This window comes from Lepisma saccharinum, chromosome 1, assembly GCF_977018435.1.
Source record: "Lepisma saccharinum chromosome 1, izLepSacc3.1, whole genome shotgun sequence".
NCBI classification, from domain to species: Eukaryota; Metazoa; Arthropoda; class Insecta; order Zygentoma; family Lepismatidae; genus Lepisma; species Lepisma saccharinum.
Genome location: NC_139229.1, coordinates 155,252,436 through 155,264,872, shown reverse-complemented (window position 1 = coordinate 155,264,872; position 12,437 = coordinate 155,252,436). Strand labels below are relative to the sequence as shown.

Here is a 12,437-nt window from a genome sequence, read left to right as displayed (position 1 = left end):
CACCCGGTGGAGGCACATTGATTCGGATCCCACTTTAAACTGTAGGACCAGTCCCGATTAGCCTTACTGTATAAAGTGGACTTAAAACAACAAATCAATCAATCTCGGCTGTACCTGAAGCTTGGGTAAACATTCCACCACCAAGAGATTTCCACCTCAAGCAGTAGGTCTAAAAAAAATCTGATCCTTACAGAGAGATGCATGCTACTATCGAGGTGAACTATCAGTAGAATTTTTGGAATCATTGCCTTAACCAAAAAAATGTTATCTTCAAACACGGGCAATGCACAAATTGGGAAAAACTTTTTCATAACTCGTGACGTAACTATTCATTCTCAGCTGCTGTGTAGTCAAAAATGATCAGAAATTTCATATTTTTACATGTCAATGTGTTTTTACATTTGGCTGTCTAGGGTCCAATAGTTAATCTCAAAATCATGAACATACACATGGATTTTCTGCACAAATAAAATTTTATATGTCCAAAGAGCATACCGAAAATGGTTATCAATTATTTGAAGTACATTTTGTACATTTTTTATATAACATTGTTACATGTCATGGTATATGTTTCCATTTTTATGTGAGTATGTTATACTGGTGCTCTCACCATTATGCCTACAAGTCCTACATGCTACATTAAGCTGGTAGTGTTTATAGTGTTAATATTTATACATTTCAAGTCAGACTTTACTACCTTAGTCTTGCACTTTCTTAATTTTCTCTACTGCATCTATAACAATGTTTCACCATGTAAAAAAGTGCTTCAGACAGCAACCACTCACAAGCATGTCACTTGCCCAACATACTTTTCGGGACATCATTTTCCTAAAAATGGTTTTCAGTTGATTATGTGATCATTGGTACCCTGGACCTTCGGTACACCCCCCCCCCCCCCCCCAAGAAAGTGAAATATTTTGCAAGGTTTATGAAGACAATATTGTTTATGAAAGTTTACTGTTGTTTTTAGCTCAAGGAAATGTGCTATTGTGAAGTAAAGTAAATCTGTTAACTCAGCACGTTACGTTACCATGAAGCAGAACAGCTCAAAGGCTTTTTCCAAGTGAATACAGCACCCAACATGACATTCCACAACAGCAGCTATACTTTTACAATTTTACATCAGTAGGTTAGGAGTGTTAGGTTTGGAGCTGATGGCAATTTCCGCTGTGTTCTTTTGCTATTTTAGTGTGCATACAAACAATTTTTACTAACAAAAAGCAGCAAAAGTACTCGGAGTTGGCAGGTTTTTATTTACACGGGCCATACTTTTGGATCAAATATCTCAGTTATTTGTGTTTCTCACACTCTGGGACCAATTTTATATTACGTAAAACATGCCCTTCAAAGTTGAAGAATGTATCAATTTAAGAGAAAAGTATGTTGCATGAGCAATGTCGATCAATGAGTTACAGCATACTTTTTGTAGGAAAAACATTATTTACACTTAAAGGAGAGGAACAAAACTGGAAATACGACAGTAATCAAATGTAGCAATCATATCCTGCTTAATTCATACAACTGATACCAATGTAGCCGGCACAATGGCTGGGCATGTGAAGTAGTCAAGTTTGTTCTTGCCACTGTTCGAATCCTTGGTTAATTTATCATTGGTCGACTTCAACATTCTAATTAGCATAACAGTGGCAGAATGCAACATAAAGTAACAAAAATACAAATACCAGTATAAGTATGTAGGAATGCAATTAATTCTACGAGCACCTAAGCTACTCGTGAAAAACTATCTAGGAACACAAAGAAAAATCGTCTGCACAAGAGACACATAAGAGAACAGCAAGTCTGTTCAGTATATGATTATGAACATACAGAGAATTCAAATGGGGCATTCCAGGAATTCCATGTGGTCCTAATCCACATAAGTAACAAAATTAATTAATCTGAAAATTATTTGAGTTTTTATTTGCATTAAGATTTAAATGGTTGTGAATGCACATAATTTCAATATTTCACCAGCATCTGTAGCCTATGCTGTAGTAGTATGGGAGTGATTTTACAATACCGGGAATTTCTCCATTTTGTTTGAAATTCGACATAGTCACTAAATTAGGGCTCCTAATCACGAATCTGAAGTTAAAATTTGGCGCTCACGTGTCAAACTTGCAAACTAAGAGGGTCAGTCATCGCAAGCGACAATGCACAATTGTTCATTATTTATCGCAAAATTTTCCTTTTCGAATACTTAAAGAACGAAATATATATATTCCTGATATTACTACGACCCTAAAATTTAACTATGTTTCCTAACCTAACCTAGCCTAGCCTAGCCTAACCTAACCACGTGCCAATGGTCCGTGGGGCTAGCCATAATTCAGGAATTTCTATACGTGAGCGCCAAATTTTAAGTGCAGATTCGTGATTAGGAGGGTACTAGTTTACTATCCTTCGGACAGAAGGATTTTTACAGAAGAAACTACTTACTGTAATAAGTTCCTGTAGCATTGTCGAACATCGGGAAAGTGTTTTGTGTGATGTGGGAATATATCATAGCTGAAATTCATGTTGTTCGTTGAAAATTAATTCTCCGACGGAGAATAGCTAGCCCCACGAACCATTGGCGCGTGGATAGGTTAGTTCTGTTAGGTTAGGAAACATAGTTAAAATTTGGTGTCGTGTTAGTATCAGGATCTAGAAATTGGAAATAATTGCGAACCATTGGTGCTAGCTCCACGAACCATTGGTGCGTGGTTAGGTTAGGAAACATAGTTCAAATTTCATCAAAACAACGTTGATACACCTTCAGGAATGTTCCGCGTAGCAGATACGTAAGTACGAATGTCAAAAATTGACGAAACGAAAAAATTAGAGGTGTCTGAAGGATAGTAAATTGTTACCGAATATTTTAATCCAATTTCATGTCTAGAACCTTACATTTTATGTGTGAATTGTTGCACATGTAATGCTGGATTGCTCCAAATGTGCCTGTCCAATTACTATACCAACATTACACAATCGGGCTTGGCCCACTGCCAATATTCTAAATGCCTTCCCATACAACTTGTAAAATCATTACACATTTAGAACTCAAGACCTTAGTCAACATGGGTGGATAAGTTATTCTTATTCCCAGCAGACGAACAAATAATCAGCCTCCTATGATAGCCGTTTACAATAATTTGTGCCTAATAAGAAGTTTGCTGTTCATTCAAACTGAGCTACTTTTATCAAGTGAATGATTAACTAAACTATGGTTATTTTCCTTTCACTAGTAAAGAGATACAACTGTCTTGTTGAGTTTTTGCAAACTGGTAAATACTTGCAGTAATGTGTAGGGTTAATTCAAAATTCCCAGCTATTAATTACAATTTAATAATAGACCACTGTATGATGGATGGTACATTGTCAACATATTATCTCGAATATGCATTTCCCCAAAACAATCCGTGAATCTAACCAAAAAAAATAACACGTATCAACTATAAATAGTGTAAAATAAATAATGTTTCTTTTGTTACTGCTTGCAATTCATTCCCCACAGGGCTTTATCCAGAATTTTCCATCTGGTGTGCATACGATCGTATTTAGAGGAGGGGGGGGGTTGTAGGAATAACCTGAGAGGCAAAATGACCATAAATTATGTCTGAAATATTGTAGGGAGTGTTGGGGGGGAAGGTGAATCACTGGTTCCCCACCAGAGTATAATTGATTCTGGCTACATACAGCACCTTAAATGTGTAAACATTATACTCATCTCATGTACTTACTTGATTTTAAGGTCGTCATTTTCTTCCCATAACCGTTTCACGTCTAGTTCTAACTTAGCACGTTCTTTCGCAGTTTCATCCAACAATTTTCTCGCATCTGACAATTCCTGCTCATACATAGACTTGATGTTGGTCACTTCACGTGTAATTGTTTCTTGTGTAGTCTGAACTTCGCGCGAAAGTCTTGAATTTTCAGTTTCCAAATGTCTTACCCGGTCTATGTAAACAGCTAATCGGTCATTGAGGTTTTGAAGCTCAGCTTTCTCCAACAACCGGCTATGCCGGGTAGGACTGAGAGGACTTGATGGTCTCTCAGGTGAGGTAGATGCTCTTGCTTGTGCATCTTGAGAAGACACTCTCGTAGATGTGATTATGGTAGATTTCCTTGTAGACTTTGTCGCCATGTTTCACCGTAATATCAGAGATATTCACAAACACAACACAGCACAGTAAAAACACCGTTTCGAACGCTCCTACCGCACTGTGGGGTTTCGAAATTCAACATGGACGAAGCCCGCCGTCTAAACACCACGTGACTCGTGACGTCATAGGCACTCGGGCACTCCCATCTTCTAACGTAACTGCAGAAACGTATGAAACAAGTTATGACCCAACACTTTATTTTTTTAAATTATTTTTTACATCCGTAACGCACGTGTATTTTATGTAGTGCATTAAGAAGCCGAAGTTCTTCTTATACATTACAGACATATATCCAGCATTACATATCAATCCAGCCTTTCAGAAATTTCAATAGGATTATGACCCACAATTTTAAGTCATTTCAAAAATGTGCAGGCAAAGCACATTGGCTAAAAGTTTCGCCCGTACACGCCGATATTTCAATGTTGCGGCCCATCAGGCTCGTAGCTAGACAGGGTCAAGGGGAAGTTCAGCCCCTCTTAGACATATCTCCTACTGTTTTATTTGTTAACATATTTCTAAATCTCCTTTTCGTATGTCTTATTTTGCAATGAAGTGTTAAACTTTCTTTTCCCTGATAAAGAACATCGAATCATAATATTTATATTATATCAACGGCTTATGAGGTGCAGGTGAGATCTATCGTTTCGCCAGACAACTTACTCCATAAAAAAAATATATTAACACAACTTTATGATAAGTATTTATACAATTCATGGAATATATTCATTTATTTTACATGAATATAATATTATTTACAATGAATATTTTATTAATTGATGATGTGCAGTGTGGTGGTACTTGCAAAATTTTAAGAGGGAGGGAATTTTAGCCCTTTCTTTCGAAACATAAAGATTTTTTATGGGTGTTATGTCGAAGTGTAATGATTAATGGGAAATACAAATATAACATTAATTTCATGAAAATTACTCATCCGTGTGTATGTGGGCGCGAGTGATTAAGATAAACAGGGCTAATATGTGCATTTACATGCAATAATTAGATTCATTTTCTACTCTATCTTACAAAAAAAGGTCGTATCTTTAAAAAAACAATAAAACATCCTCGTTGTTGTGAGCCACCGCCCCAAAACCCCGAAGGTCAGTTCTATAGGCACGGGCAAGTAAGTAGCTCATAAATATTTCTGTGTACTTGTTCGCTTGTAATGGCGTTACGATAGTTGATCAATCGCTAAACACTCTGTGGTTCTAAATAATTCTTCGGAGCGAATAAATGTCCAACAATCTTAAAATAATAATAATAAAATAAGTAAAAAAAGTAAAATGAAAAGACAGTAAGTACATTTCAAAATAGTCATGGTTTACACAGCGTGCTACGACGCCAGGGGCCTCGGGTTCGAGACCCGGCCTGGGCATGGGTGTTCTTTGTGAGTGGCACATCATCAATTACATCACTCATCCTTATCGTCGCGATTAGTCAAAATTGGCAGTTAAGCGACGCTAAAAAACAAATCATATCAAACTCAAATAGCCACAGTTGTTTCTTTAATTAACAATAATGAAATTATTAAAAATCACGAGCTACGAACGCGTCTCTTTAATCTGTGACACATGAGAGAACCGTATGCGATATCGAGAAACGCTGTGCTGTAGCAAGAAAAAATCCATATCATGTGAAGTTTTTCCGCTTCTAATATGAAATGTGTGGGCTGTTTACTTTCTTCCCTGGTTTATGGTCGGTATTAGTTTTCCTCTTGCTGTTATCTTTCCTTGAAGGAAAAACGATAAGCGGTAATTGGTGTTTTTTCCCTTACAATTTGTCTTGTTCAATGTCCAAGTGTGCTCTGAAAATTTTACATATCTTGGTTAATCTCCACAGAGATATTGTTTTTTTCTGATGCCAAACTTCCATGTGCACCCCATGAAATTATTTCTTTAAAATAATTGTTAGTTGTGCAGTTTTCTTCACAATATCATGAATGTGTAAATCTATATGTTTATATGTTTTGAAAGATAATTCATATAATTCCAAAATCAAATAAATAAATATTAAATACAGGTCGGTTCATAATTTCCTCCGTGGTTTCGAACGTTTATGGTGCCAGAACTATAACACATACAGCAAGGATGTGCACATCAGTATATAAATAATCTCTCCCAAGTTTGGTAAGTACCTTACATATGCTGGGTATGTGAACACCTGGAGACGCGGCAGACATCAATCCTAAAATATAGTTCCTGCCACACGCGTCCTAACACATCACGATCAATACCAGAAACTGCATCCGTGATCCTCGCAGTTGTGCTAACGGTGGCACGAACACATGATGGTTGATGTAACCCCATAACAAAAGATCGTGTGGGCTTATGTCAGGTGAGCGTGGAGGCCATGAAAGAAGAAGAGGGTTATCTCGATAAGCACGTCCAATCCAACGACCAAGACTGCGTTACTCTGCCACCTAGCAGCTAATTCTACAATTACGGGATGGCGTCTATTACGAGTGCAAACGTGGACAGATTGTTTATGTACTGATATGCATCTTTTTGCTGTATGTGTTATAGTTCTTGTATTACAAATGTTCGAAACCTCGGAGGTAATTATGAATCACCCTGTATAATAAGAAAATTACTGAAACTTTAGAATTAGCATGCATCGAAATTCAATGCTTAGAATCACAATGTTTAGAACTATAATATTATTTCACTGTAACCTCGTTTACCTCGTTAATAATAACAACAACAACGGCTATTAAAATTTCAATATCTTTGAACGGCTGAAAACTGACCCCCTCCCATTCTACAGCCACGGTGCATTTTTTTAAAAAAAATATATTTTTGTGACCTCTGGTTTCATCCATTAATATTCGTTTTCAGTTACAATTCGAGAAAATAACAGCCAACTCTCGTAATGGAAGCAGCCTAAAAAAGTTAAACCTGTGCGCTGGAAGAGAAGAATGTCTTGTTCCTTGTTTCGTAAAACGCCCACGTGCTTGGAGCTAGAGGATCATTCAACACACCCACACCTGTAAATACCTTCAAGGAAAAGGTGGAACGCAACTGTGTCAAGGTTGCGGAGACTCCGAGAAGTTACACAAACGAAAGGCAAACAAACACCTGCGTACATTTCTTTACATTATGTTTATTTGCTATTTAATTTAAGGAACAATAAACGAAGTATTAATTGAAGCCCACACAACTGCGTTAATGTTTCACATAAAGGTATATTTTTAACGGTGACACAACGGATATAACCATGTGGGAAGATATGCTCTGATGGCTTAGCCGCTGTAATATTTCCCAGTCGCGTTCACTGGGGAGTGACCAGCATACCAGCAAAGTGAGGAATGGGTTTCGGTTTCGAAAACTTGTCGGTTGCTTAGTGGAACATCGTCATAGCTATTGAAATTTATTTTAATTCCGGTAACAAAATACTCGTTATTTCGAACTTCACCTTTTCATGTATGTTTTGGTAAGGGAGCCGACTGTTCTTCTTATATCTGTTCCAGTGGCGTCTTCCCAAGGGCAGTAGGTGGGGATCATAACGTCCCTTCGGTTATAGGTGCAATTATAGGGATCAGCCCCTTCCCCCACCTTGAACTTTATTTTACTGAAAAAGGTAGGATATTAGATCATAATAATTTTGATCCATATCCGTATTCATAATTGCACTTTTTTTTTCTGAAGTTAAAACCACCACATTGAAACATTGTGGGCCTTTGGCCATGCAATCGTCAAATGCAGGAAAAGAAAAAGCAACTTATTAACTGAAAAAAGAACACAACCACCCTTAAGAAAATCTTGGACACACCGCTGATTTAGGGCATCAAATTTAGTGTCCCTTGTAAAACTGTGATCCTAATTCCGGTCTCTCGAATCAAATAGTGAACGATACTGAGACACCAGCTGTGTTTGTCCCAGCGCACTGAGAAATTGACTCGCGATGTCGCCAAGGTTAGAGTCTTTTCCTGGGTATGTAAGTGTTCCTTCACCAATTCATTCATCCTCATTGTCGTGATTTACCCAAAGAGGCAGAAAAGCAACGTGAAAATAAGGAAAAAATTAAACTTATTGGTGTACTAAAAACCATGGGAAGTATATTAAATGTTGTCACTTGTAATTTGGAAACTAACCAATCAGTTGCAACGGCATGACGCGCTCCACGAGCCTGCATTTGACTGATATATACACAGTGACAAACGTCACATGTCGCTTGCAATTGGAAATAAGAATCCTTAAGTAATAAATGGAACCATTCGAACAGAAGCGACACGACAAGGTTCACGCGTCGCTTGTCGCTTCGTTTTGAAAACTCCCTAAGGCGAGTTCAAGGATATTCAAATGTTATATCATTCGTTTAGCATGGAGCATTGGCGCCGACTTAGGGGGGAGGGGGGGGGCAAGGCACTTTCTGACAATCTCCCAAAATCATCAATAAGTATACACATTATACACAATTATTTTTTTTGTCAAGCTCCCCCCTCCCCCAATATTTGGCGCCTCTGAGCATGATACTCACCTCGAATCAATTGTTTGGGAATTGACCTTTACAACCAATTCCTTGACTTAGGAGAAAGTTTCAATCCGATCACATTTCTGTCGTTATTCATACATCATTCACCGTCCGTTTGCTACAAGTTTGAATTTGAAGTAGCATGAAATGAATCTTTAAGAAGCCATTACCTACAATGGAAGAGACATATGTGCGAACAAACTACATTGCCATCACTCCAATCACCGGTGCAGGCAGCTAGCTTGGAAAAAAGCAAAGTAGGGGGTACGTTGATATTTTAAGAAGACACTGTCCTCATTCTCTCCCGTAGCGTTGCTGCTTTTCCAGCACGCTCGTTTTAGCTCCATGATCGTTACCATCAGCTTTAATTTTGTCCTTTTTTCTGCGTACAGCTAGCTACTTGATAAATATTGTTTCGGATGCACGAGGCCGCTAGATGGCTCCACCAACATGAAAGCTACCTTCAGTTGTCTACAGAGGGAAAGACTGTGTCAAGCACACTTCGAAAACTAAACGGAGGAAAAATATTATTCCTCACAACGCTACACTTTACATTAACATGAAGTGCAATAATAAATTAACCAGTTGTTGGTGTCATGATTGAATGATTCACATGGGAAAATATTAATGTTTATTCATTTTCCGCAGCTTCGGTGTGAGCTGATAGTTCACTCCACCCATTTGGTGGCGCTGTGCAATTATTTCAAGAAAGATCTACGTATGCAGGTTCTATCCTATAGCGTGTAGTAGTGTCAAATCCAAATCGTCATTTCCCCTTCTCTTCAAAATATTAAGAATATCATGTTATTTTCATGGGACCTTACATTTGAGAAATGAGAATTCAATATATTTCTTAGGCAATAGCTAGTTTCTTTCATTAGTGAGAAACTACTTGAAATAATGCTACAACCAACACGCAGATTCTCGTGTGTGTAGTTCATGTACAAACTCTTCATCAATTCGTCGACACACCATGATTCATACCCCGAATGTTGAGAGTGTTAACAAACCGCAAACTGAGTGAAAGGATGATTGTTCTTTTTTCATTCATCCATTCTTTTATTTTGGACCTAATAATTTATAGCTGTTTTTTATCCGTTTTTTTCCTTTCAGTTATTGTTTTAAATTTAAGATATCCTTACATCTTTCCCCCCTTATTTCATAGAAGTTAGGTATAGTAGGTCTACTGAGACAAAAATGTTAAGTGTTCCCCTTACAGTTGTTTGTTACACTTCCTTACAAATATTTCCCCGACCGGCCCCCGTGGCGGAGTGGTTAACACATCTCGCTATGACGTCAGGGCTCTCGGGTTCGAATCCCGGCCTGGGCGTGGATGTTTGTGAGTGTCCATTCATCAATTTCATCATGCCATCAGTCATCCCCATCTTCGCAAATTAGCCAAAACTGGCACAAAAAGCGAAGTAAAATAAATCAAATCAATCAATCAATCAATCAAATGTTTCCCGGTGGCGTGGAGTCACATAGTGGTTCGGATCCCACTTTAAACTGTAGAATTTCTGTGCATAAAGTGAACTTAAATAAAACTAAATCAAATCTTATAAGTGTTAACAAATTCCATCCTGATCGAACACCACCACACTTATAAAATGTACGGGAAACTGTGCCTTTACTTTGAATTGATTTTTGAAGGCCACTCTATGCATACATATGCTAATCGGGACTGGACCTGCAGTTTAATTTGGGATCCGAACCACTGTGCCTCCACTGGGTATCGAAATCGGGACCTCGTGTGGTTTGACTTGAGAATTTATCTGCATGTGTCACTTCTAATAACCTTGTCCCCAACTGTCAGTGTCGAAGCATATTTTGTATTGGTTCTGTTACCTAGGCTCCCCTCTTCGATTAATTGTCAACTTGCTCTCAAGCAAAATACACAAAGTTTTGCCCTTGTACGTACGCTCTCCTTTATGTGTCAAAATATCTATGAACTTTGAAGTTACTTTAAAAATAACGCATGTGTGTATTTAAAAAAAATGATATAAAGTATTATGTTTGTTTGAATCTTCCTATTACATTTTATGGGATTCACGTTCCGCGGGGTTTTAGACAGGCCAAATTTGTATGTAGTAAGTTATGTGAAAACTTTTCTGGCATCTTGTGTATCAGCTATGGATACATTACCTCTCGATGTCCGGTTATGTAACGAATTTTGAAAGTTCTCTTCACGTCTTTCGTGAAACTTTGTGGAACTTTGGACAGGGAATAAGAATTCGTTTTAGAATTGTGAAAACAGAGGAAGAAAGCAAAACAAGACAAAGATATATCCAGAAGACTGACAAATATTTGTAATTTCTGGGGAAGATGGACAAAGTCAGTCAATTTGTTGCAAAGTAAGTGATACGGATATAGATTCTGTTTTCAATGTTTCCGACATATACGTTTCTGATAAACTTAAGTGAGAATTTCGACTTTCATCAGAGATTCGAACCCTCCTTTCCCCTCACGACTAACGAACAAATTCTGATATACTCGCACTATTTTGCATAAGGTACGTGAACCCAATTTGGCCTATTTGCTGTTTCCAAGTAGTTACAAGGTTAATTCAACAGATGATGGTAGTATGTCATATAGACTGCCCTAATGACGTGATTGAATCTGTTGGTGTCAGTGGCGTACGCAAGGGGGGGGTTACCGGGTTTAAACCCCCCCTTGAGCTCTTGAAATATTATGGAAAATGCTGTAGAAAAAATTAAAAATGGCTAATTTATCACAGTCAAAGATCTGCGACAGTAATAATAATAATAATAATTTGGATTATTATTCCCATGCAGCATGAAGAAAAACACAACATTCCAAACACAATCTAAGCGGCCGCAAAGTTCAATTTTGCAATTTTCTTTTGCAAAAAGTCGCGCAGTGACTCTTGCGAGAATTGTGAAAATTCCTTGCTTCGTCCTTATTGCAAACGTTCTTCCCGGTACTGATTTCACATCCCCTTGTGAACTCTCAAGTGATGCTGAGTCTACATCCACATCATTAAATAATGTCGAAGAAGTCTTTTGTGAATCACCTAGAAGGGATAAATGTGTTCGAATGTCTATAAACTTACTTTACAACGAAAACATAGACTCAGTGGAATTTAGCAACATGTATTCTCGCGCTTCATCATCACCCTGGGTGAGTTCCATAGGTAAAGGTAATGTAAATTCCCCCGTGTATATAGCACCGTGCCATGAAGTCACACATAGTGGTGTGGTGGGCCCCAAAGATTCTTGATCTCGAACTATTTTGCAGGTGATGTGATCAGCACCATGCTCCGGCAGCCTTCATCCCCCAAGGTTGCTCTCAGATACCCATAGGCTGGGTGCGGAGACAAGGCTGGATAAATTCCAACCAATTCCGGGAATCGAACCCGGATATCCCACGAAGTTGTCAGACTAGACCAGCGCGGCTCCTTGAATGAGTTTCATATTTCGATTATTTCAATAAATTTAATATATTTGCTTGTTTTTATGGATTTTCTTCACACTTAAAATGTCTCACTTATCATATACAAATAACCGTTGACTAGACAATTATTTTGAAACAAAAGAATTGTAATTTTGTTCTATTTCTTTCATAAATAGCAGCTGCATTAGTAGTAATTAAACTAATTAATTAATTATAAGAATTATTAATTAATTTATTATTATTATTAATTAATTAAAGTATAATAAAACAATGGTAATGTGAATTTGTAGAAAGTTTTCGAGATAACACCCCCCTTGATGAAATCCTGCGTACGCTACTGGTTGGTGTACTTGTAGTGTAGTAACTCGAGGACAAAGATGCGAAATAACTGGACCTGGTGATTGTTTTCTA

The 12,437-nt window shown here is 37.7% G+C and overlaps 1 protein-coding gene across 2 annotated transcripts in view; it reads right to left on the bottom strand.

Annotated features, from left to right (window-relative positions):
* The window catches only part of LOC146002905 (lamin-like), a 76,123-nt gene extending 71,899 nt beyond the window's left edge, over positions 1-4,224 (bottom strand). For both annotated transcript variants that reach the window (XM_083141012.1, XM_083141003.1), the window contains exon 1: positions 3,723-4,224. In XM_083141012.1, the coding sequence (XP_082997138.1) occupies positions 3,723-4,126 (404 nt within the window). In that variant the 5' untranslated portion in view covers positions 4,127-4,224. The remainder of the gene's footprint in view (positions 1-3,722) is intronic.
* Between the last annotated feature and the right edge of the window lie 8,213 nt (positions 4,225-12,437).